Source organism: Balaenoptera acutorostrata, chromosome 9 (genome assembly GCF_949987535.1).
Source record: "Balaenoptera acutorostrata chromosome 9, mBalAcu1.1, whole genome shotgun sequence".
In the NCBI taxonomy this organism is placed as follows: domain Eukaryota; kingdom Metazoa; phylum Chordata; class Mammalia; order Artiodactyla; family Balaenopteridae; genus Balaenoptera; species Balaenoptera acutorostrata.
Window position 1 is genome coordinate 68,497,797 of NC_080072.1, and position 27,666 is coordinate 68,525,462.

The 27,666-nt window shown below is 39.2% G+C and overlaps 2 protein-coding genes across 2 annotated transcripts; both read left to right on the forward strand.

The window, feature by feature from the left end:
* The first annotated feature begins 849 nt into the window (after positions 1-849).
* Positions 850-9,235, forward strand: LOC103001439 (tripartite motif-containing protein 64-like). The gene is made up of 6 exons (XM_007188911.2): positions 850-962; positions 2,606-3,020; positions 4,173-4,268; positions 4,972-5,222; positions 7,567-7,667; positions 8,707-9,235. The coding sequence occupies exons 2-6, from the start codon at positions 2,610-2,612 to the stop codon at positions 9,198-9,200; spliced, it is 1,353 nt and encodes a 450-aa protein (XP_007188973.1). The 5' UTR covers positions 850-962; positions 2,606-2,609; the 3' UTR covers positions 9,201-9,235.
* Positions 9,236-24,630: 15,395 nt separating this feature from the next.
* On the forward strand, positions 24,631-26,034 carry LOC103001705 (annexin A2-like). The gene is given in 2 exon segments (XM_057553942.1): positions 24,631-24,821; positions 24,823-26,034. Coding segments are annotated over 2 exon segments (1,005 nt in total). The 5' UTR covers positions 24,631-24,720; the 3' UTR covers positions 25,727-26,034.
* Positions 26,035-27,666: the final 1,632 nt, after the last annotated feature.

Below are 27,666 nucleotides of genomic sequence, written 5' to 3' on the forward strand. Positions count from 1 at the left end.
AAATTCAAAAAAAATTGACCTTTATATTTTCACTTTAAAAATTTCTAGCAAGGTCAATTTATTTTCATATTTTTTTATAAGTAGTGCTTCAATTAACAAACAATAGATAATTTTGTGAAATAACATGTATGTAAGCATTGGTAATTTGATAAACCGTGATAGGTGTCAGCAAAATGCAGGTACTATGGCACTTCTGTTAAAAGTAATATTCTACAGTATGTATAACATAGTAACTACAGATAATAATACTGTAATGCATATTTAAAAGTTGCTAGGAGAGTAGATCTTAAAAGTTCTCATAACAAGAAAAATAACTTTTAACTACGTATTGTGATGAATGTTAACTAATATGGTGATCATTTCACAATATATGCAAATAGCAAATCATTACGTTATATACCTGAAAGTTATATGAGGTTATATGTCAATTATACCTCAGTAAAAAACAATCGTCTTTATGCATTGTATTAAATATAATTACTCACATAATTATTGTGTAAATAATTACTATATTATATTCATATTAATATAAACATATACATTGATGTATATAGTATGTATGTATATATAACATATATAAAGTATTTTGTTTAAAAGTTTTCACCAATTTTTTCTTTTGCATTTACCCCAAAAGAAGTCTATATTCTTTTAGGGTCTCAGCTCCCTAAGATTGGGTTTTCTATATACCGAAAACCCAATCAGCCATTTTCACACCTTTCTCAGTAAACTTATCAGTTTTTCCACTTCCCTTTGAAGGTATTATCCAATCTCAAGAAGTAGGTGTGGCCTCAGGAGAGTCTAATCCTTTAAAAGGCAACTTTGTCCAGGGGTAACTGCTTCTCTCAGGGTGACTGAGGGAAAGTGCAGCTACCAGGTGTTGGGCAGTTCTTGTTGACCCTGATATCCACAGATTTCCAGGACGTGCAGCCTTCCAGAAGTGAGACCGCTCACAGTGGACTCTGGTAAGTAAGGAATTGATTGTAAATATCTTCATGCCTATTTTCTCTCATCCAAATCCTTTCCATTTACCTATTGGCCTGCTTGGGTTTTGTCCAAGCAAACAAGTAGTTGTCTTAGTTTTTTTTAAATGACCTCAATATTTAAAATATCTGTAACTAGAGCAATTGTAATATATTGATATTTGTAATATTAACATATGTAATCATTTTTATTCCATTACCTTACATGATATTAGATGTTTTTAGGTTTTAAATGAGATTTCTACAGACATATGTATTTATGAAACACGTAGAGCACCTAAAATGTTCAACATAATGTATACATTTCATAGTCTTTATACAGATGAACATAAGAGTTAAATGTGTTGAATTAATTAGAATATCTTCCTGTAAAGGTCATATGCGCTATATATATATTTTTAAACATTTTTATTGGAGTATAATTGCTTTACAATGGTGGGTTAGTTTCTGCTTTATAACAGAGTGAATCAGCTATACGTATACATATATCCCCATATCTTTTCCCTCTTGCGTCTCCTTCCCTCCCACCCTCCCTATCCCACCCCTCTAGGTGGTCACAAAGCACCGAGCTGATATCCCTGTGCTATGCGGCTGCTTCCCACTAGCTATCAGTTTTACATTTGGTAATGTATATATGTCCATGCCAGAATAAAGGCGCTATATTTTTAAAGACTTCAGTTTGCAGTCTAGATTTGAAAAGTGTTCAGGATAGATCCAATGAACTCATAGGGACTCCCAAGAAGTGGCATTGGTCAAATAGGGAAATATCAGAAACAGAGAGGATATGATGTTGCTTCCATTAACTACATCTTTGGAATTTCTAGTGTAGAGAGAAAATCCTCATGTATATTCAAATTTTTTCTTTGGTTTTAAAAAACAACTGATTAATTTTTACTGATTACTGTTATAGCTTGAACATTCACTAGTTCAAAATGTGAAGTGCTCTGATGATCTGAACTGACTCCAGGAAAAATTGTTTTCCTGAACTAGAAATAACATATTTTTTTCCTTTTTGTCTTGAAAGGAGGAGTTTTGCTATTTAAGTTGGAAGCAAACACTGAAATGTTTATAGTTTTAAGATGCCAAAGGTAAAGCCAACATTGATTATATTAAGTTTAAATTATTCTAAACAATTTTATTTGTCTTTAGAAAAGCACATCTGTCAGTTCAGAGGCAGGAGACATAGAGAATGTTAGCATAGAGACAAAGTGTGTGCAAGTATGGGTTCCAGTCATGGAGTCATGGAGAGAGAGAGAGAGAGAGACAGATTGAGACTATATATGTGCTTCTGTACCAGTCAGCCAATAAAGGTAACTCTGGAGTCATCTTACCATTTACCCTCTGGTCTAAGCTTTAAGCACATCCACGTAATTTAGGTATGACTGAGAACACGGTTTATTTTAAACCAAAAAGTTGCTAGGGACTCGCTTATCTAATTTTATCATTTGTATCAGCATGAACCTGTCTGTATTCACCATTTCTAGGTTTGTACTGAGGGTTAGCAAATAGGTAACTTAGATAGAGTTCAAATAGACAGTACTTTGTCCAAAGGCTTTATTTTCCCTTATCAGGGCAGAAGAAAGACTTTCTCTCTTACCCTCTCTATTTCTGTCTTGAATTTTCAGAAACATGGATTCAGACACATTGCAAGCCTTCCAGAATGAACTAACCTGCTCCATCTGTATGAACTACTTCATAGACCCCGTCACCATAGACTGTGGGCACAGCTTTTGCCGTCCCTGCCTGTACCTCTGCTGGGAGGAAGACCAGACTCCAAAGAGCTGCCCTGAGTGCAGGGGGCTATCAGAGAAGCCCGATTTCAAAACCAATATTGTACTCAAGAGTCTGGCTTCCCTCGCCAGACAGGACGCAGCTAAACAAACCAACAGCTTGGAGGCGCAGATCTGCGTGACACACAAAGAAGCCAAAGGACTCTTCTGTGAGGTTGACAAGACCCTGCTCTGTGGCCCCTGCTCTGAGTCCCCAGAGCATGCAGCTCACAACCACAGTCCAGTACAATGGGCTGCTGAGGAATACCGGGTAGGTGATGCTTTTAAAGCAATTAGGAACCTATAGGCTCCTAAATCAGAGAGAAAGATGAAGATGATAATGAAGTTGATGGGGATGGAGATGGTCGAGGGGGAGATTTTTCAGTGTCGATCATGTAAGTGTATTGTCTTAATGTTGTTGCCCAATTGTCCAAACACGTGGAACTGCTGTATCCTGGGGCATGTGGCAGCACCAGGCACACTGGCTCCTGACGTGAGGTTGACGCATCCTTAGTCAAGTTATATAAAAATCTGAGTCTCAATTTCTTAGGACATGAGAAATTTCATTTCTCGCATGGAAATGAGAGATTCCATTATCTGTAAAGTTCCCCCAATTCTTTCTTTCTTTTTTAAATTTTTAATTAATTTATTTATTTTTGGCTGCATTGGGTCTTTGTTGCTGCGTGTGGGCTTTCTCTAGTTGCAGCGAGCGGGAGCTACTCTTCGCTGTGGTGCACAGGCTTCTCATTGCAGTAGCTTCTCTTGTTGCGGAGCATGGGCTCTAGGCACTCAGGCTTCAGTACTTGTGGCTCGCGAGCTCAGTAGGTGTGGCTTATGGGGTCTAGAGCACAGGCTCACTAGAGCACACAGGCTTAGTTGCTCCGCAGCATGTGGGGTCTTCCAGGACCAGGGATCTAACCTGTGTCCCCTGCATTGGCAGGCAGATTCTTAACCACTGCACCACCAGGGAAGTCCCCCTCAATTCTTCATTATATGTTTCTGTCACTTTAATATTCAAAATATTAGAATCAAATTAGATTAATGTGGAAAAATCTGACCACATTATTCAAACTCAAGATTTCTATTTTCTAAACCAGGGGTTCCCATCCTATTTGGCACCAGCGACCAGTTTCGTGGAAGACAATTTTTCCATGGACGGGGGCAGGGGGAGGCTGGGGGGATGGTTCAGGTGGTAATGCAAGGGATGGGGGTCGATGGGGTGCAGCAGATGAAGCTTCACTTGCTTGCCCACCGCTCACCTCCTGCTGTGCGGCCCCATTCCTAACAGGCTGCGGACTGGTAGTGGTCTTCGGCCCAGTGGGGTGGGGACCCTTGCTCTAAATGACCGCCTTTGCTCATACATAAGGGGATGGAATTTATGGTATCATCATCTATGTCACTAAAGCTCATGGTTATTTTGCAGGAGAAACTTCTGAAGAGAATGGACTCTTTAAGGAAAATGACACAAGAAATGCAAAACAGTCTGGATCAAGAAGCTAACAAAATTCAGTCGTTAGAGGTAAGAATAAAAATATTCTATTTGTTTGCATGGAGACAGATATAATCCTGGCTTAGACTTTTAGCAAAATTCAAATTGCCAGGTAAAGGACAGTGGTCTTTTCCTTGGAAAGAGTAGTGGTTTCAAATGACCTATCAGTAATCATGATTATAATAGATCAATACAAACTAGTTCAAAGAGTGCTAGTATATGGGAAAACCAAGGCATGAAACGTATTCCTAGGCCACATTTTGAAGATGTGAATAAACCTTCTCAGACATGAAGTATAAGACAACATTGTGCCAAGTGTGTCTGTGAAGGTGAGGAGAGGAATGCAGTAGTACCTAGAGGAGAATTAGTGCATGTTTTTAAAGATGCACAGTATGGGGTTTACCTAATAAAAGAATATTTAGAAAAGTCAGGGAAAGGAACAAGAAAAAACAAGATTTGGGTAAGAGAGGAAATAATTGATGGAGTAAGAACCCTGAAGAATCCTCCTAGGGAGAAAAACTGGGACCCCCTCAGACGGCTTGATTTAAACAGGAAAAGAGGCGAGAAACTTAGAGAAAGGACGGGCTGGAAGGACCAGCAAATATTCCAGGCCTTTTGAAATGTGAGGCAGAAAGTCTGTCAAGAACTTTCCTGATGACAGTAAGGAAATAATATTTGACGTTTTCTGTTGGGAATGAGGATGAGTGATTCTTTGAATCTATTATCTCTGCAGAACTATGTGGCCGTAAGGAAGGTGATGATCAAAGTTCAGTATCAGAGGATCCACCTGTTCCTCCGGGAGGAGGAACAACTCCATCTGGAGGCACTGGAGAAAGAAGCGAAGGAGACTCTCCAGCAACTCAGGGAGAGTGAATTCAGAATGACTCAACAGAAAGAGAGTCTGAAAGAAATGTACAGAGAGCTGACTGAGGTGTGCCACAAGCCTGACGTGGAGCTGCTCCAGGTGAGAAGGGAGGTCCCATCCTCAGAGACAGAAGTACTGTTCTGGGCACCGTTGCCATGACATTGAAATGGTACCTGCATATACTCTTATCTCAGCTAAGGGATGATGTTCCTTGACTCCCATTATTTTATTTGTCCAATCCCTTATTTCTCACAGCCTGGTAATCTTTGGGAGGTTTTTTTTTTAATCCTTTCACTAGCTAACACAGGACAAAATTTTTTCAGTGTGATCAGGAGTACTATCCAGACAGATTATCCAAAATCAGCAAAATTCTGGGACCAGGGCAAAGTTAATTTTCTTGGAGTAATTCTCAATACATTGTCACTCTCTATTATCCCACACTTACTGAAGACATTGAGGTTTTGCCCATTGTCTAGGTAAAATTTTTAGAACTGGTAGTCAATTTCAACGCACTCTATAATTCGTTTTATATGGTTCCTTATTTTGCTTTAATTGTTATCATAAATGGTGAGATCTCTCCTTGGGAATAGGATTGAGCAATGACTGACATTGGAAACCTGATGTTGTTGCATCATTACACAAACTCTTCCTGGCCTCCTTCCTTCCTTCCTTAACGTGCCCTGAGGAAGCGCATCATGATTTAGTTTAAGTTCTGTTATTAAGATAGCCTCTGATTGTTCCTTAGAGGAGCATGAGAAAAACAATACCTTATTGAACAAACAAGAATAGTAAAGAAGATGCAAAAGGACAGAACTCTCATGATTAACATGATTTTTTTTTTTTTTTCATTGCAGGCTTCGGGAAATGTATTCGAAATGTGAGTGTACGCTAACGATTTTTGATTTCTGGAAAAGTTGTTGTCTTTTTGATGAAGTGGTTGGATAGTCATTCCTTGGTACCACGGGGAGTTGTTTTCAGGCCATCCCCAAAATCTAAATCCCGGGATGCACAATCCCTTATAGAAAATGCCATAGTATTTGCAGATAACTTACAAGCGTGCTCCCATACACTTTAGTCATTTCTAGACTATTTATAACACCTAATAAAATGTAAATTAAATGCTATGTAAATAGTCCCCAGGTATGTGGCATTTTCAAGTTTCACTTTTTGGAACTTCCAGGAATTTTTTTTTCTGAATATTTTCCATTTAGAACCAGGGAGGAAGAATGTAGGGGAGGGATAGATTTAGAATTTGAGATTGACATGTACACTGCTAGATTTAAAATAAATAACACACAGTGGTTATCTCAAGCCATAGGGAAGAAGATCAGGACTAAAAATGGTGGTCAAAGGAGACTTTAGCTTTACCTATAATGTTCAAACTTTTTGAAAAGAATGTATCTATGTATTATTCTATAAGTAAAATAAATTTAACAAAAAAATAGATAACAAACAAGGACCTACTGTAAAATAACTAACTAACTAACTAACTAACTAAATAAATAAATAAAATAAAACAGAAATTACAGATTCAATCCATGGTTGAATCCATAGGTGCAGAACCTCCTCGCACATGGATGACAAACAGTACATCTTTTGATCTATTAACATCGTCTTTTTGGCTATTTTCTGTTGTATTTCAAAAGGATTCTAGAGGCCTTCTGATCCTTGGTCTGAGAAGTTTCCTTTTTATTTGGCTGAATTCAAATATACCTGAAAACTTTCTGACATTCTGGGCTTTGTTCCACCCACTCACCCCATCCTCTCCAGACTCACCACAATAAAACTTAGGGAAGGGATTTTTCTAAGATATCACAGAGGAAGCACCTACACTAGTGAGTTGGAAGGTGAAAAATGCAGGAAAGAGGCAAATTCCCTAATAGGAAGAGGGGCTGTGATTTTGTTCCTAGGAGTAGCAGTGAATCAGCCTGTTCCATTACAGCAAGCCCCCTTGTACGTAGGACCTCAGAGCTAATGGCTTCCTGGTGCCCACTGGAAATTTAGACCTTCAGGACCAAGGCAGCCAGGCCGGAATTGGATTCCCTTGCTGGGCTGAGAGCAAACATGTCTGGCTCAGTGAACTCTTCCTTTTAGACACTGAATGTATCCTTGATGACAACTTGCTGACTGAAGTCCCAAAAGCTTTGCCTGAATTTTTTGCTCTCTGTAAAATGCCCAGGATCTTTGCATTACCTGAGTTGGAATAGAGGAAGTGAATGAAGTTCAATAAGTTGAAAATTGGAGTAAAGTCTGAGAAGAATGGGGAAGTTGAAATTTGATGTAATTTATATTTAGAAAAAAGTATGGTAACTTTTTATATTCCCAAGTGTGTAGAATATAATGTATATCCAATTAACGAAAAATAGGAGAATTCTGACAAAATATCCTGGATTGAAAACTGCTTTTTTGTAATGGTCCTGTGATTAGCCTTTAACCTTGAAATGTAACTGACGTCATTTGTTACAGGACTGATTTTGTACAGATGCAAAAGCCTCAGTCAGTGAACCCAGAGCTCACTTCCTGGCCTGTCACTGGAATCCTAGACATGCTGAGCAACTTCAGAGGTAAGAGTCAACCTTCGGTGAGCAGGACTACATTTCATTAGAACTTCTTGGGAAGGAGCCTTCTTTTATTGTTATTTTATTTTTTCTGACATGAAGGTAGTACATAACTTCCCAAAGTTGTTACATTTTTCCTGCCTGTATAGTCGTATTACAAAGATCAAGGCTGAACTTTGCAACCTATAGTTTACCGAAAATGCAAAGCTAAATATATATATATTCAGTTAAATATGACATAAGCAGAGCAAGAAGAGAGCAACCAGCTTGCTCATGTGGTTATAAAGAGATAGAATATTTACTTTTGTGAGTAACCATCAATATTGTGTTTATTCAGTTTATTTCACTCTTAAAAAGTTAAATATGGCATCGCTGGTTTTTAATTTGTTCTCTATTACAAGCGCATTTATTATGCATTGTACAAAAATATTTATTATTTCTAAAATCAGCAAGAATTGACAGAAAAGACTAAAATTGGCTTAGGCAGGATAATTGTAATGCTATTAGATCAATTTCAAAACAACTGAAAGGCAAGGGATATTTGAACATGGTTAGCCAGAACATCCTTTTAGAAGCTTCCAAACTATTCATTGATGGATTTCTATCAACATTTTGACCTTTGAAAAGGTAGTAAGTAGAGACTATAGCCCAATAAATACCCACATGATAGCAAGTGCTAGCTACCTGTTAGATCGTATTAAAGACAAAGGACACAAGAAAAGTTTTCTAAATGAAAGAAAAAAAATAATGTTTTCGGTGAGTCCTGAAATAAATTATCAAGACATTGACATTAAATCAGACTTCACAGAGTTCATGATATGTCTGCATGATTTTTTCTTTTTCTATATGATTTGAGGTGTTTCTATGTGCTGTAGAGATAGTTATAACTCTTGTTCTTCATAGAAGAGCCAGTCTGAACTCCCTTTTGTCTTCGTTTTGTATTTCCTTGGAGGAGGAAAAATGAAAAGACTCATTGGGTAGAGAGCCTCTGCCTCTCAGGCCATGGAAATCCCACTTGCTGACCTGATTTTTTCTCTTTCTGCAGTGGATAACGTTCTGAGTCAGAAAACGGCCATTCACAATGTGAGCCTTTCTGAGGATGGTACAAGTGTGACGTTTGGAGGTGACCATCAAGGTGTGCCCAGACAGCCCCAGATTGTGGAGAGATTTGTGGCCTGGGGAGCTGTGGCCTTCACCTCCGGGAGGCATTACTGGGAGGTGGATGTGACACACTCCTCGAACTGGATTCTGGGAGTCTGTAAAGATATCTTGACGAGTGATACTGATATCATTATTGATTCTGAAGAAGCATTTTTTCTATTTTCTGTGAAGGTGAACAATCATTATAGTTTGTCCACAAACTCCCCACCCTTAATTCAGTATGTGAAAAGGCCTTTGGGTAGGATCGGAGTGTTTCTGGATTATGACAATGGAATTGTGAGCTTCTATGATGTTTGCAGAGGTTCCCTCATATATAGTTTCCTTCCTTCCTCCTTCTCCTCCCCTCTGATGCCTTTCCTTTGCCTTAGATCTCCATGACTAGTCAAGTTCCGTGACCATTTAATTGATGAAATTCTCGCCTGAACAAATTGCTGTCCTAAACCTCACGTGAGGCCACAGGATGATATCTGACTATCTCTGAGCACATTGTAATTTAATGGAACATACGAGTGTATGTTTATAAAATGGCATAACCATGTTGAATGTATAAATTTGTTAATTAAATTTTCTTGTAATAAAAACTTATTATGGAATATTTCATAGAGTATAATCAGTTGCTTTTCTTCTGTCATAAATAATAGTTTTATTAAAATAAAAGTTACATACCGTAAAGGTCACCCCATTTAAACTATATAATTCAGTGGCTTTTAGTAATATTCAAAAGGTGAAACCATAACTATCTAATTCTAGGACATATCCATCACCTCAAAAATAAACCAATGCCCATTAACATTTACTCCCCATTCCCCCTCCTCCCCAAGTCACCGCCTAATCCAGTTTTATTCTTCATGGATTTTTCTATTATACTGTTTCAAATAAATTGGATCACACAATGTGTGGCTTTTTATATCTGTTTACTTTCACTTAATGCTTTCAAGATTCATCTACATTGTAAACAGTGTGCTTTACTTGCATATCTGAACCAGATTGGGGTGAAAGAATGAGGTGATATATATATCAGGTTAGTAAACAAAAGGAATGGTGCTTAGTTTTCTCTTCAAAGCTGACCTAGTTGGTTAGAACCAAGTGTTTGACAGACTTTATCATTTCTCTAAACCCTAGTCATTAAGCACATTTCAGCTCAACAACAGTTTTCCAGGGAAGTTTTTCGTGACTACACAGACCAGTGTAGTTCCTCTTATTACACACTCCCTGAGCATATACCGTCCTATCATAATATTCAACAAACCTTCCTCAAATTAGCACTTTTACTACTTGACAGGCAATTCGGAGACAGTAGGGACAGTATATTATTTACTACTATATTCCTACTATCCAGTGCAGACTTATAACATGATACATAGAAGTATAGGATGAATCAATGAACAAATACATGAATGAAAGAATTAATATAAACAAATATTATTCCAGCATTGATAAGGTTTTCCAAAATGTAGCTAACATAATAGACATAAAATGCTAACTGATAATGTCAACAAAAGAGAGGTAATTGATTTGCAGCTTTACAGCCTAAGAAAATTCCATTATTTTCAGGTTTAAAATAACTACTGCATAATTTCGTTTTACAGCGTTGATTTTGAGATTTCCCTAAGACGATCAGTACAATCTAATGGAAGATGAAGACCCTACATAAAGTGATATGGAAACAGAAAACAGGACTTCACATAATGGTGACTGTCAGGATTTAAACTGACATATAAAATATTACTAAGCATAAGGTGGTATAATTTCCTTAGCAGTGGGAAGGCCAAAGCCAATTTAAATTCGAAGAATAATTCAGATGACAGAAATACAGAATTCTGTAATATAATGTGATACCTAAAAAATATTGTAATTGTTCTATAATGTTCATTATACCCTGGTCATTTGAAAGCACAAACAGTATGGTTCACTAGAAAGCATTCATTCTCAGGCACATCTCCACAAGAATATATTAAACAATAATTTGTTCAAGTTCAATCTATAATATCCTATCCACAAAAACTCAAGAGCTGGATGTATTTTGTTTTCTTTTTACAGAGTACAAGAAGGAGCTTCTTGGTTTGTCTCATTTTTATCTCCAGATCCTTCACTGTACCTTCAGTCCTACAATTCAAAGGAAGTATTCAGTGCACTATGGAGTGAAAGTCCTTCCCTTTTAGCCATTTCTCTTCTCATTTTGATCTTTTTGCTCCATTTTCTTGGATTATATCTCTTATCCTAAGCCTCTTGATTGAATGACTCATTTTTTTGTTAAGAAGTTCCATTTATGATAAGCCCTGTAAAATTGGGTGGAATGAAGGCTGGAGAGGCAAGGGGAATTTTAAAGAGTACAGATGATGCATCTGAAAACGAAACATAAATTTCAAATTAGAATTTGGGACAGTTTTCATTTTACTTTTAAGGGTCAATTAAATTATGGAATTGACTTAGACGAGGTGTGATTATCTCATTTATGGCATAGAAGGAAAGTTCCTTTCCTTCCCTTTCTCTGCAGAAACATGGCATCACTCACACTACAGAACCTCAAGAAATAATTCACCTGCTGAGTCTTGAGTGCGAGGAAGTTGGAGCTCTTGTGATGGTGTTTGCAGAACTGGGACCTTGTAAGTAGCCTCAAATCCTAGAAATGGTGTTGCCCAATGGCCAACACAATTGGTGCAAAGAAAGATGACATTGTGAAGTTCCTGGAAGACGTGGAGAATAATCCCCTGTTCAATGACAGCCACGCATTGAAAACAACTCAGTCACTGATGGACTGGGAAAAAGCAGCTTTTAAAGATATTTCTGGAGAAATGTGTAAACTCCAATGGTTAGAAACGTTTTATAACTTGAGAAAATGTTGCACCTTAAAAGAATTAGTCCTGGAAGTTAAGGAAGATGTTAAAAATCCTCACAAAAGCAAAACACACACACACACACAAACACACACACACACACACACACACACACACACACAGAAGAAACATTCTGAGTTACCCAAGAAGCCCCTGACAACTTACTCCCATTTTTTAAAGGAGATGTATCCCTAGTCCTCCCCAAAACACCCCAAACTGTGTACCAGGAGAAAGACAAGGAGTTCCCAGAGAACATGAAGCTGAAACATATTCAAGATTTCCAGAAGGAGAAACAGGAGTTTGAGGAGAAAATTGCTCAGTTCGGGGAACACCACTCTGAACTAGTCTAATATTCCAAGAAATCGGATGTCCCCAAAGGAATCTAAATCAAAGGCCAAAAGAAGTTTCAGGAAAATGTGCAAGTAGTGAAGTCTCCCCCAGAAAACTATTTTTCCATGAGGATTAGATTTCATGGAGATACTGAACAACCTCCAAGGACACATATCAGATGTTCCACCAAGATTCATGGTCAAGTCAGGAGTTGCAAGATAGGCCCCTGAGGGATCACATGGTGGAGAACCTGGCAAGACATCCTGAAGAGTCAGAAGGAGCACGATAAGAAACAGGTTGAGGAGGTGCAGAAACAGTACAAGGTGGACCTGGACCACTGGCTCAAGAGTCTGTTTCCTGAAGAATATGCTGCTCTGGGGACTGTAGATCTGCCTGTCTGATCTTGGTTTTCAGGGATCCCTTTATGATCATGTTCTCACGTCTAGTATAGGTTGTCTCTCTGTATGCAGCATATATTTTTTACCACTGATGAACCCACAGTGACGCATCATTGTCACCCAAGTCTATAGTGTTCACTATTGGTATATGAAAATAGTTTTATTTTAATACATAAAGATCATTGAATTAGATAAATAGATGGTTAGATAGATAGATAGATAGATGGCTATTGCACACTCTTAAACACGTTTTTATGTTTTACTTTATTAAAACAAATATTTATTAAAGCTGATTTTGAGTTTTCATTGAAAAAAACAAGCAGATAAGTAGTGCACAAGGCATTTGGTATTCAAAAAATAATACATTTATTTCCCGTAGAGTCCGACATATGCAATTTCATGCACAGGTATGCTCTGTAAATATATGCTTTTAATCTCTTAAAGTTACTGGAGATTTATCAATTTTATATGTCTTCTAGATGGCTAACATGTTGAATTTATTTGGAAAATCCTTTAGCAGTTTGTGTTACTTGCTTCCTTCCTTGACTTTAAATTTGCAAAATTAGGTCTAAGAGATCATTCTTTTTACCTGAAAATCAGCAGATTTTCCCATAAGTCATTTTTGCCCTGAAGTGCTAGTAAGGATTATAACCCAGAATAGATAGTGAGATATCCAGTCAAGTGGGGCTCTTCTTGTGAATTTAACGCATGCATTTTCTAATTCATTCAGCACCTAATGTTTTCTAAGCCATGCCTTGTTGCATGGGATACAGAGATAAAAGTTACAATTCTTAACTTTAATATATCATTCTAACTTTGAAGAATGACCAGTAAGTGTAATCAGTAATAGAAAGCATTATTTGGTCAAAAAAGTACAAATACTGGAATTGGGCAAATATGGATTAAAATTGTGAATTTGCTATTACAATAAGATGACATTGGTTAAAATAATTAGCTCATTGCTTATCTGTTTCCTCATGTATACATTCATGAAATGAGAATAAGTATAAGTGAAGATTAAATTTAATGCCTATACAATACCTGGCTCACAGTAGATTCATAGAAAATGTTAGGTTAATACATTGGAGCTGCTATAAAAAAATCATAAACTGGACAAACAACAGAAATTTATTTCTCACAATTCTGGAGACTGGAAGTCTCAGATCAGGGTGCCAATGTGGTTGGCTGATGGCTCTGTTTCGGGGGCAGACTTCTTGTGTCCTCACTTGGCAGAAGGCACTCCAGATCTCTCTGGAGCCTCTTTTATAAGGCACTAATCCTATTCATGAGGGCTCCACTCTCACAACTTAAGCACCTCTCAAAGAGCTCATCTCCTAATGCCATCACGTCGGGCATTAGGGTTCAATATATGAATTTGGAGGTGACACAGACATTAAGATCATAGCACTTAGCTTCCTTTATTCCTTTATTTCATCCATCTACCATACTTATCTTTTACTGAATTCCGACAAGAAACCATTAATACATAACAGATAGCAAAATAAATTACATTAAAAAATTAAATACACTTAATGAAATTATTCTACAATATATATGTCATGATGACCTATAATCTTGTTAGAATGTGGTTCTAACTCTGGCCCAAAGCATCATTCTAGAAATTTTTAAAATAGTGCTGTTGCTATATAGGTATATTTACACAAAATAATAGGAGGAGATCCATGGTACAAACGAAATTGCTAGAAGTGCAGCACATTTTTTGAAATGTAAACATTTTCTGAAAGGAAATTATTCCACAATTTGCCCTTGAACAAATAGAGATTAAGTAGGAAAAGGGGTAATGGAAGTGTTCAGATAGAGGAAACAGCATGTTCAAAAATTCAAAGTGAAGGAGAGCATGATGCCTTGGAGAACTACTTCACAATTCCTTTGTCCTAGTTCTCTCTTATATACAACTTATGGAAACTGCTAAAAACACTGCGATCCAGATTGGAGGCACTCTTCATTTTTTTATACAGTGCATTTCTCCAAACTACACTTGGGAATTCTGGCAATATAAAAGAAGTGCAATGTACGTTAGGAATATTTCCAAAACTCTAAATAAAACAGAAGAAAAACTAGGATACACTATCAAAATTCGTGAACCTTTTCTCCAACAAAATTGGCTGAAAGTCCCAAAATTTGAACAGATGGAGACAAATCAGGGGTATCTAAGATTCATGGGGTATCAGAGTCTGTTTAGGAGGAAACAGAAGGAAAGGACACGATATCTGATAAATTTCAGAACCCCAAAAGTTAGCAATAGGGATTCATTGAAAGCTGGCAGGTCACCTAAAGAACAACTGATGAACCTGAGTAGGGTGAGTGCTTGCAGGCTGAAATATGCAAGGAATCCACAATAACATGTGAAGGGGCTGGTACCATCCTACAAGTCTCAGACATAACCAACTAAAACTCCCTTCCAGGACCAAGCTTCATACTGAGAAAAAAGTACTGGGAGTAAAATATGTACGGAGCAAGACTTAGGCGGCAGGAGCAAAGAAGGAGAATGTCTCAAGAAAAGAAGTGGGAAGAGAAGCAGAACCAGAAGATGGCAAAAAGTTGAGTTCATATTACTGAACACCTTATGAAAACAACCGAGTCCTCTAGACTTATGAAGTGAAGAAAGCTACCTTGACCTATCTTCACCTTATAAAAGTCCAAGAAGACTAATCGCATATAAATACCATCAGTAGAGCACGTTTTTCACTTCCTATTTAGGAAGGATCCAGAGGGAAGAAAATACCTTTCCTAATATAATAGAACTCGGTATTACTGTTCATGAAGTGGCCTTTAGAGAGACAGTTGCTAGAAGAGCCCTGATGCCAGAGCTACATTAAGATCGCAGCCTTGCACTCCCATTTTGGGAGACCATGACCCTGAGAGGCCCTCTCTGCTCCTTTGCCCCAGAACCTCGCAGACGCACAGCTTCGTCTCCCTGGATCTATCTCTACCACTGTGCTAGCCACCTCTAGCTGTTCCTGAAGGTCAGTTCTGCAGTGTTTTATGATCTCTCTTCCACACACCTTCTCTAGTCCCTCGAGTTTCTCCCCCTAAGGAGCCATCTGTAAGTCATTTTGTCCTGGCTTAACAATAATGGACTTTTCTAAGAACTCACTACAGAAAACACAACATGATTATACTTTAATACACAACCAAAATACAAAACACCATAGTAAATTGATGGCAATAAAATATGGTATTTGATTTGCATTGCCTCACAAATGGTTAACATTCTTACTCATAAATGAGTTCTTAGAAACCAGTAACGAAGACGTTATATATACCAAGGTAAATTTAAAAAAAAAAACAAAAGAAGAAGAAGAAAGTGAAACAACACAAGTGACTAGTAAGGATTAAACATATATGAAGATGACCGAGCTGAACAAGAATAAAAGCAATTTCTTTGTAATATCATATTACAAAAGATTAAACATGTAATATTTGTACAGTTTTAGGAAAGATACCCACATAAACACTGGGGGACAAGATTGATGAGGTCCTGTCTATATAGTAGGGGTGTCTATGTTATCTAGTATTAATGAAATTTTGTGCACATCCTTTTGGGTGTATTGATAAACAAATTAATATGCAAGCCATGTTTGGGGGGTCTGTATACTAGCTACAAATTTCCTATGCAGTAAACATGGTTTACATATAAATTGTAAATTTATCCAACTAATTTGTTGAAATAGTTCAAATAAATTAGAACTGCTAGGACTAAGAATATCCAAAATTTATAGTTTTGAGTCCTATATATACATACATATATATATATATATAAAATCTCCCCTGAGGACCCAGGTTTTCTAATTCCTAATTGTAGACCACACACCCAGCTCTCACAAGGGTTTAATACTTTTCTATACGACACAAAGGACTCAGATATGTCTGGGGACCACAAGGTATTTCCACTTATCTGTGAATTATTTGGACTTAGGAAATAACTCAAGTAAGCCAGCCACCCTCAAAGGATAGAGGGAGGAAACAAAGTGCCAAAAGATTTGATCCTGACTATTCATTAGTACCAGTGAAAAAACCCTGGAGGTGAGGGGAATACCTGGGCAGCTGTTTCTCTGTATTGGGGGCTAATATGGTGGAGAACTTTGGTCGTTGGGACAGTCCCCAAGTGAGTGGAGAAATCCTCACATCTGAAGGTCTTGAGAGACAGGGGAGGGGTTAAACCTTTTATAGAGCAGAGGCTGCTTCCCTACTTCATCCACAGCTCCAAGATAAAAGAGAACACTACATTCTGCCCACTCCTTTCTGTGTTTGCAAAAGGAGGAGTGCATGGGTGAAAAATGAGTGATCTCCAGGAAAATGTGTCATTTTCAACAAAACCAACTGAATCACCATCGAGACCTACAGAAGAAGGCAGGGCTTGGCGAGGACGCCTACCCGGACCTGTAGAGTCCCATTGTCCCCAAGGCTAAGACTTTGTTTATCGCGGAAACACGAAGGATCAGTGGAGGGTGAGGTTCTACTTCTCTCCAGGGTGAGAGAAAAGCCTAGAAGGCCTACAGCAATATGTCCTTCTCCAATTCGCATGGGTTCAGACTCGGGAACTCAGGCCAGGGCGTGCACCGCCACCTTCTTCTGCCTAGAAGAGCCCACAAGCCCCAACTGGTCCCGAGTCCAAGGCCCATTCGCACAATGACTCTCCGGCTCCCGCTAGTGACTCGGGTCTCAGGTCGGGAACCTGGAGAGAGGGGAAGAGGGGTGTATTCGCGGGGCAATCTGGCGGGTGGGGTAAAATAAAAAACAACACAAGGATAGGGAGGGCCTATGGAACAGACCAAGAGCGGGGAGAGGACGATGGAGAGCCTCTCTCACCTGGGCGGAAAATGAGAGCCCGCTAGAGGGAGCCCGAGAGCCAGCGAGCGAGGGCCGGCGGGGCTGCGAGCCAAGAGGAGTCGCCAGCGCCTCCAGCGTCCGGTGACCCTGCCGGGCTCTGCGCCCTTCGTTAGGGGGAGACAGGGTCCGCCCAGCCCGCCCGTCCAGGGACCCTTTCTCAGAGTGTTGAAGTTAGTGATGACATAGAAAAACATGAGGATGCTGATGCTGATCGCCTTTGGGGTCCGAAAAGGAACCTGGGATGTATCTAAGGACCTAAACCAAACACAAGAGATCACGGGAGGAACTCAGAGAGGGCGTGTCTTAAAAGTGAAACCAAAATTCACAACTCAAATCCCTGACTAGGGTCAACACCTGCCCCGCTTTTCCTCAGGATTTCTAAGGCTTTGTAAAATGGGCGGCCCCGAAGCGCTAGCTCCCTCTGACCCTCATCTCACTCCAGGTAATTATGAGAATCTCTTAATGGTAATTATAACTCGTCAGATTTTACATGAAAGTGCATCATCTTCTGAAGGATTTCTTATCTGCCTAGGACTTTTGGGCAGTCGATTCCGGGCACTGGGTGGAGGATAGACAAATGGATGGATGAAGAGAAGCAGACAGAGACACTTGCCCCTCTAGCAACACTTTTTCATGTGAATTTTCTAACAAATACAAGGGAGAGAATGACTGATTTTACTAAGTCATAGGGAAAATAATACATTTACCAAACAGGGAAAGGAAAACAGGCCGCTTCTCTAAGAGATGAGGTTCAGGAGCCGGGGCAATCTAGCTTCTGACATTCCTGGGGGTCTTCCTGAGAGCTGCTTGGCAACTTTGAAATATATCTGCTGGGCTGGAATTTTCACCTCCTTTAGCAAAGTGCTGAAGCTCTTGCAAAGACTGGACGGAGAGAGAAAGAAGAAAGAACAAAAGGTTATACTAGGAGAGGAGAACAAAATTAGAAACGACAGACACAACAAAAATATGCACCACTTTCTTTCTCACAAGTCTTCACAGGCTCTGCAGATGGTAGCAGGCAGCGTTTCTCCCACATATCTGCTGGTCAAGGTGCAAAATTGCTCTTCACTTCTATGAAGTTGCTCCTCTATGGTTAGCATACTACTTTCTAATTGTTTTTCATTTTATCAATTGGAAAATTGAAGAAAGTTGACGATCTGATCCAAGCACCCAAATTCTAAATAATCTGCTGGTTTTTGCTTTTTCTCTATCTGTCTTCATTCTTTTATTCTTTTCTCTCCTTTTGTTTCTATCTTCCAATACACTTTTTTTTTTTTTTAACTCTGGCAACATTTTTTGTTGTTAGCTTTTTTGATGCATGATTTATATACAATATTATTTAACAACTTTAAGTGTACAGTTTAGTAAATTTTGATATATGTATAGAGCCATGTTGAAAAGGAAATGACAAACTATAGCTAGTATTTTAGGCAACACAACAAAAGAGATGATTATCCCTTGAAAAGGAGCATGTTTATGAAATTGGTTTGAACCCTTCACATTTAATAAGGAAAATAAGTGGGTTTCACACAGTAACAAAGTAATCAGGAAGAGACCATTTGAGCACATCTTAGAAAATGCTGTGCGCTGATGTAATTTTCTCTCCCTTTGTAATGATATGGGGGAAATAATGCCCTTAGAGGTCCCTGGAATTCAAGTCAGGAAACCATATCTGAAAGAATATTTGGAAACATAATAAAATTATACAGTTCCACATTCCTGATGCAAGAATATACCTTCCTTGCTTAGAAGTCTCTAAACATTATGGAATAATGGTGAAGAAATTGTCAAAAGAATGTTCTATTTCATAACACCAAGTAAACATATTCCCACATCCAGCTCCACTACTGCCAACCCTGTCCCAACTGTAACCCCTCTCCCATAAAGGTAATCACACCTGGTGATTAATATACTCTGATACTAATTGTCATTTTTTGAAATTTATATAAGTGAAATCAAACAGCATATACTCTTCTCTGTGTGGTTTCTTTCGTTTAAAATTATGTTGGTGAGATTCATCCACTCTGTTACATGTAGTGTTTTTATTATTTTGTTTCATAGTATTTCATTATATGAGTATACCACAATTTACTCTTTCTACTACTGACGAACATGTTCATTTCCAATTGAGTAAGCATAAATACTGCTGTCATGAAGACATTGTGCATATCTTTTTATTGATCATATGTCCATATTGATACTAGGTGTGTAACTAGGAGTGAAATAGTTGAGTCATAATGCATAAGTTATGCCTCACAAAGAGCTTTCCAAAGTGATGATACCAATTTACACACTTTTAAGCAATAGACAATTGTTTTGTTTCCTCCATTTTTTTGCTAACACATGCCTCTACCTGTTTTAATATTTTTGTCATTTTGTGTTTGACACTGTGGTTTTAATTTGCATTTATTTACTCGATGACAAATGCAGTGGAACACTTTTTCATAGGTTTATCAGCCGTTTGGATACACGTTTTTGGTGAGGTGCCTGCTCAAATCAACTCCCACTCCCATTTTTCGACTGAGTTGACTTGTCTTTTTATTTTTTTTTTGACTTTCTGGATTCTTCCTTTCTCCTCTAGAGAGTCATTTGTTGGATGGAGATATGTCAAATCTCTTCTTCCATTACTGCTTTGCATTTTCAATGGTGTCTCAATGCACAGGGTTATGAATTCTAATACATTCCAATTTACTTTCCTCTTTGTTTAGTGACTTAAGAAAACTACTAAGGAAAACTTTCTCTGACAATATATACTCCTCAACTTTTCTGAGAGCTTTCTTTTTCTTTTTTTTAAATAAATTTATTTTTAAAATTTATTTATTTATTTTTGGTTGCATTGGGTCTTCGTTGCGGTGAGCGGGGGCCGCTCTTCGTTGTGGTGCATGGGCTCTAGGCTCACAGGCTTCAGTAGTTGTGGTGCGCTGGCTCAGTAGTTGTGGCGCATGGGCTTAGTTGCTCTGTGGCATGTAGGATCTTCCCGGACCAGAGCTCAAACCCGTGTCCCCTGCATTGGCAGGCGGATTCTTAACCACTGCACCACGAGGGAAGCCCCTATTTTTCTCTATTATTCTTTTTCACTGTTATCATTGCACTGATGTGGAATTATTTTATACACTGTGATACAGCTTAAGATTTTTGTCTATATTTAAAACCATAATTGACTCAGACTTATCTTACCCTCTTGTAACTTACAGATTATTAAAGAACACTGATAGAGAATAAATATTTATGCACATTATTTGAAATTACAAAGAAAATACAGAATCAGTGATCAAAATTACCCTCAAAGAATGGATTACTAAATTTGGGTATGATGGATAAGTATGATATAGTTGGGAGAAAATGAAGAGAAAAATTTCAAGGTAACACAAGTTTGGGAAGAAAAATAAGCCTTTCTTGTACCGGACATTAAAACACATTAAAACATCAATGATTTTTTTTTCACTTATGTGTTGAGAAATTAAGATGAAGCCACTGCATATATTCTGAGATTTATAACATATGATTTTTCACCATAATTAATACATACATTTCAAATACATACCTTTTACATTACCACCTTACTTAATATAAAATTATGATTTTCATTACATTAGAGAGAACCTGAAGGCAATCAGATATCATCTATTTGTTTTGTTTAAGAGTGCACAGGGGGCTTCCCTGGTGGCGCAGTGGTTGAGAATCTGCCTGCCAATGCAGGGGACACGGGTTCAAGCCCTGGTCTGGGAAGATCCCACATGCCACGGAGCAACTAGGCCCGTGAGCCACAACTACTGAGCCTGAGCGTCTGGAGCCTCTGCTCCGCAACAAGAGAGGCCGCGATAGTGAGAGGCCCGTGCACCGCAATGAAGAGTGGCCCCCACTCACCGTAACTGGAGAAAGCCCTCACACAGAAACGAAGACCCAACACAGCCAAAAATAAAAAATAAATAAATAAATAAATAATAAATAAAATATTTAAAAAAAAAAAAAAAGAGTGCACAGGAGTAGGGGTTTCTCAGATTTTGGCAACCTCCTGACAGTCATTCTTATTCCTGAATTTGTTCCTGGTCAAATGTGCTTATAGCAAAAGAAAGGTCTGAGAATTAGAAAAAAGAGCGAGAGGGGTTGCTATGTATAAGGGATCTTTGGGCAACATTAACAAAGCTCACACTTCTACTTTATAATCCAGGCATGCTGCACTGCAAGAAATAGATCTTGCCACCTATTGATAAAAGTGGGAGTGTGGGAAAAGCATTATAATGAATGTTCTCCTTAACACAACCAAGCAGCCCCTCATTTTAACCTATCATGTCATTCTGATCCATCTGTCCAGTTTCAGGAGAATGACCTGAACTCTTGATCCAGAATGTCCATGAATTGCCATTCAGTCCATGTCCTTAGCCTTGGACCTACCATCCTAGTCCCAGAGGTACCAGAGGTGACAGGGGAGCTGTAACAAGACCAGTGTCATGTGACTGGGGAGAGTTAGACAGGCTTTGTTTTCAGATCACTCATAAATCATCTTTTAGTTAAACATCACATTGATTCTATACTATAAAACAATAAATCGTTCTCATCGTCATTTTGTTAGTGCTTAGGTTGCTCTTCTTTGCCATAATTACTTGACAAAATAAAGTTAGAATTTAAATTTATTTCAAATGATTTTTTAAAAAGAAACAGAACTTTGGAAGATGATTGAAGGTGGAGGTAGAGTGAAGCTATTCAGGGCTATATTAAATAAATTAGGAGCGAGCAGTTCGTATAACATATAATTGGATTTGCCCTATAGATATTTAAAAATACAAATTTGGAACATGGGGGACATCTTCTATTTGAAGATGTACATTCATGAATTATAATGGAAGCCATAGGGATGGTGAGATCACTGAGGGAGGCATGCAAAACACACTTAGTCACAATGCACAAAGGATGACTGATAAAGGAGCCAAGATGAATACGTGAAAGTAATAATGAGAATGAGGTAGGAGAGGCAGAACAGTAAGTCACAGAAAGCCAATGGGCCAGTACAGTGTTTACAATTTCCAGGTGTGCTTCCTATTCCTCTCCCCTTCCCCTGCTCTGACCCACTGTTCCCAATTTCTCTCTCCTCTCTCCTCGAAACTCTGTCAGCTCCAAGAAAAATTAAAACCACCTTAATGTGGGGACAGAAAAAAAAATCCCTACTTATATTTTTTGTTTCTGGATCAGTAGGAGGAGAGATCTGGCAACCTTACTCTGGAGACTGAAGCCACTAGTAAGTATTCTACTTCTTAGCCTCTGAACACAGTTTGAAATGATCTAATCTGGCTTTCATACATATAATCTAAGACATGGAATTTTTAAATGAGATGACTATGTCAGGAATTCTATTGATGGGAAAATAGTTGTCTGGATTGAAGTTGTGGCCTGATTACTCCCCTATATAGAGTGAGACCTATAACTCCAGAGCCCCTTCTTATAACCTACTTAATGAGAAACTACATGGAAGAGTAAAGGCGGAGTAGCAAGTTTTGTCCAAAATGACTTAAAAATGACAGAGCCTGGAAATGGGTTAAATGAATTTGGGTTATATAAAATTTGAGCACATTTCTACATTAGATGCCTTTTTACATAAAGAATATTATTATCTTAAGAATATATAAAGATAAATAAATATATTTCTGTCTTACTATAAACAATTCCAGTCTCCTCTTTCATGAATGTATATGATATTTTATGCTTTTGTAAATTGATTAGATTTATTATTTGTATTTATTTTCTATCTGTTTAATTTAGAAACATGGTTTTCACTGTATTTATTGTGTTATCTTTTAAAATATCAAGGGATTCTGCTTTTTAACGAAAACAATATGAATTTTTCTTTTAAAAAATAAATGCATCTAGTAAAAAAAAGTAAGTGGTGCTACAGAAAAATATTGAACCAAAGATAGTATATAAAGGCTTCAGGTCCCCGGACTGAACCCCTACAGCCCAGAATTCCTTGGCCATGGGGCGGGAGCGAGAGCTGAGGGCCGCCCTAAGGCTCCTCTGACCCTGCAGGTCTGGAGACTCCCAGCCCCAGCCGCGCCTCAGGTTCAAGGTCGCCGCTTGGAGACAGACCGTTTGGAGTCCGGGTGGGAGCTTAGGCTCCGTCCTTGGTTCTGGCATCCTCGCTAATGGAACCTCCTCCTTCCAAAGAAATCCACCATCTCAGAGAAAGGCGTGCCTTTTCAGGAGAAAGTGTTCTGGCGGCGGATCAGATCTTCCAGGGCCCTCGCTGGGGTCTGTGGGTTCCTGGCCCCCAGCCCGCTGAGGGTACCCGCCCGAGGGAGGAGCGCTGGGGCGGGGCGGCGCTCCGGACACCGGCTCCCAGGAGCTCGGCGAGGAACGCGGAAGATGCCCGCAGTGCGCCGGATCCCGCGTCGGTCTGGGAAAGATCTTAGGTTCCGTCCCGCCAGGAGTCGCCGCGGCCGAGTTGGAGTTGGCAGGACGTGGATGGCGATGGGAGAACGGTCGTATTCCTGGATGTTAAACAGGCTGCTCTTAAGGAACCCAGAAATCATTGTGTCCACAAGTGCCTGGCGGTGCCAAGGAGTCCTGGCCGTCCCTTAGGATACTGTCGCGTGATGGAGGTGGTTCGAGTGTCAGAAAAGAAGTCGGATCTGCGGGCATCGTGTGCGGGTCGTGGTGAGATTCAGTGCTGAAAACAAGGGCACGGCAGAGATTCGCGGGACCTTTGTGGCTGCAACCCTCATCTTGGGCTCTCTTATCTCGCCCTGCCGGCACCTAACCCCTGAGGACTCCGCGTGCCCGGTCTGCGGATCCCGCTCCTCTTCCTGGGCGAGGACTCAGGCGGGCTCCTTTGTCCAGTGCGACCCGAGAAGAGAAGCCCCGGAGCTGCCCAGACATCCCAGGCCAGGTGCAGCCGGCAGGGGGCCGGCGAGCGGAGGTAAGCTGCTCCCAGCGCTGGTCTTCTTCCTCTGGGGTAAATACAGCTGGGACTTCCTGATTGTTGTTTGTTTTCACCTGTGAATACCATGCTGTTTGTCTTAATCTATTTATTTCAATAAAAATTTATTAACAAGTACTGGACTGCCATATAAAATATGAAGGAGTAGAAAACTTGTGTCAAATGCTGGCAAGGATGTGGAGCAACAGAAACTGTCATTGCTGGTGGGAATGCTAAATGGCACAGACACTTTGGAAGAAAGTTTGGCAGTTCTTACAAAACTAAACATGCTTGTGTCCAGCAATCTCACTCTTTGTTATTTGCACAAAGGAGTAGAAACCTTATGTCTATCAAAAACCTGTTTGCAGCTGCTTTATTCATAATTGTTGAAACATAGAAGCAACCAAGGTGTCCTTCACTAGGTGAGGGGATAAATAAATCATGGTACATCCACACAACAGAATATTATTCAATACTAAAAGGAGCTATCAAGCCACAAAAAGACATGATGTAGGCTTTGCATCTGGCGACGCTCTCAGCGCACCGCACCCGGCCCAGCTTCTTTCAAAATGTCTACCGTTCATGAAATTCTCTGCAAGCTCAGCTTGGAGGGTGATCACTCCACACCTCCAAGTGCATACGGGTCCGTCAAAGCATACACCAATTTTGATGAACATTGAAAAGGCCATCAAGACTAAAGGTGTGGATAAGGTCACCATCGTCAACATTTTGACCAACTGCAGCAATGAACAGAGACAGGATATTGCCTTCACCTACCAGAGGAGGACCAAAAAGGAACTTGCATCAGCACTGAAGTCAGCCTTTTCCGGCCACCTGGAGACAGCGATTTGGGGCCTATTGAAGACACCTGCTCAGTATGAGGCTTCCGAGCTGAAAGCTTCCATGAAGGGGCTGGGGACCGATGAGGACTCCCTCATTGAGATCATCTGCTCAAGGACCAACCAGGAGCTGCAGGAAATCAACAGAGTCTACAAGGAAATATACAAGACCGATCTGGAGAAGGATATCATTTCTGACACATCTGATGACTTCCTCAAGTCTTCGATGGTTGCCCTATGGAAGGGTCGAAGAGCAGAGGATGGCTCTGTCATTGATTATGAACTGATTGACCAAGATGCCCGGCATCTCTATGATGCTGGCGTGAAGCGGAGAGGAACTGATGTTTCCAAGTGGGTCAGCATCATGAGCGAGCCGAGTGTGTGCCGCCTCCAGAAAGTACTTGAAAGGTACAAGAGCTACAGCCCTTATGACATGCTGGAGAGCATCAAGGAGGAGGTCAAAGGAGACCTGGAAAATGCTTTCCTGAACCGAGTCCAGTGCATTCAGAACAAGCCCCTGTATTTTGCTGACAGACTGTACGACTCCATGAAGGGCAAGGGCACTCGCGATAAGGTCCTGATTAGAATCATGATCTCCCGCAGTGAAGTGAACATGTTGAAAATTAGATCTGAATTCAAGGAAAAGTACGGCAAGTCCCTGTACTACTACATTCAGCAAGACACCAAGGGCGACTCCCAGAAAGCGCTGCTGTACCTGTGTGGTGGGGATGACTGAAGCCCACAGTGGCCCGAGGGTCCAGGACGGCTGCTCCGCGCTCCCAGCTAACAGTTCTACACAATCAGCTTGTGGCTTAGAGCCCCCTTGTGCCCATCCCTGGGAGGATGACGTTAGCGCTGCCCACCCCACCTGCTTCATCCTTAGTTTAGTTGCCTAAAAGCATTACCTGGCTTTCAGGTCTAGTCTCTCTTTACAGTCAAAGAAATGAACATTCCAAGGAGCTGGAAGTGAAATCTATGATGTGAAACACTTTGCCTTTTGAGTACTGTGTTGTAAACAGATGAATAAACTGAATTTTTACTTTAGGCACAAGTAAAAAAAAAAAAAAAAGACATGAAGCAACCATAATTGTATACTACTAAGTGAAATAAGCCAATCTGAAAAGGCTGCATACTATATATCCTTCCCACTATCTGACATTCTGGAAATGGCAAAACTATGGAGATAGCAAAAAGATCAATGGTTGCCAGGGGGTGGGAGGAGGGAGGGTGGAGCACAAAGGATTTTTAGGGCAGTGGAAAAAAAAAAACATTCTGTATGATAAACACTCTGTATACACTTATTCAAACTTACAGAATAAGTGTCATTATACATTTATTCTATTTAAATAGAATGTACAGCAACCAGTAAACGCTAATTTTACACTCTGGGCTTTGGTGATGACGTGCAATGTAGTTTCATCGATGGTAGCAAACATTGCTTGTGTGGGAGGCTGTGCATATGTGGGAGCGCAGGGCGTATATGGGGAGCCCCTTGCTCCGCTCAATTTTGCGGTGAACTTACACTGCTCTAAAATATAAAGTCTATTTAAAAATAAAACAGAAGTTGGCCTTAAGGAATAAAGAGTGTCAATGGCTTCAAAATTCTGGCCCATTTACCGTAAAACATTCAAGATAATTATTTCTTCAAAGAGACAATGGGATTGTATATGGTCAGTAAAAAAATCACCTTATTTTTCCACATGTTTTTAAAAATGCATAACTACACATTTGTTTGTAAAAATATCACCCAGATTGAAGCCATGGATAACAACCACAATATTTTCCAGTCTCCCACTGGTGCGTCTTAATTTAATATTTCCTTAAGTATGTATGCCCCGAATAAGCAATCTAAGATATTTTCATTCTCACTAACAATCCAGAAACAGTTAACTTTTTAAATACTGAAACAATAGTACTAATAATAAAATTAGTAGAAAATCCATTTTCTTTTAATTAAAAAATTATTTTAATACTACTTACAAAAGACAGATAAGGCGAGACTTCTACTTCTTAAGATAGAGTAATAGAGACTGGGTTTTCCTTCCTGAATGATCCCAAAGCTGCAAGAATTTATGTCTTATAGATGTACACCCATGTTACAAAGGATATACACACGCACAAAAATGAGGAACACCAGAAATTGTAATTACATGGGTAAATATATAAGACTTTTTCTTGTTATTAGAAACGTTTCAAGTAATGGATTATTTAAACAAAATCATAACAATGTTATGAAGCTTTTATAATCTATGTAAATATAAAATGTATGACAAACATATTACAAAATTTGGGAGGAGAAAAATAAACATATGTATATCTATTTATACATAAAATATGGTTATTATACTATGTGTGAAGCGGTAAAATATCACATACAAGTAGAGTATGGTAAGTTAAAGATATATATTATAAACCCTTTAGAAACAACTAAAATAACTTTAAATAGGAGGTTACAAATAATAAGCCAAAAAAGGTGACAAAATGGAATCATAAACAATATTTTTTAAAGACAGGAACAGAGAAAAAAGGGGGTAAAACAGTTGGGAAAAGAGTAAACAAGTAGCAATATGATAGACTTACTGATAACCATATCAATAATCATATTTAATATCATTGGTGGAAACATCCCAATTAAAGGCAGATGTTTTCAGATGGTTAAGAAAGCAAGATACAACT

What these genes read in the sequence shown, in the direction of transcription:
- LOC103001439 (XM_007188911.2), top strand. Translation starts at nt 2,610, where the DNA reads ATGGATTCAGACACATTGCAAGCCTTCCAGAATGAACTAACCTGCTCC. An exon ending in GGGCTGCTGAGGAATACCGG is followed by an intron (nt 3,021 to 4,172) that starts GTAGGTGATGCT and finishes GTTATTTTGCAG; the next exon opens with GAGAAACTTCTGAAGAGAAT. An exon ending in CATGCTGAGCAACTTCAGAG is followed by an intron (nt 7,668 to 8,706) that starts GTAAGAGTCAAC and finishes CTCTTTCTGCAG; the next exon opens with TGGATAACGTTCTGAGTCAG.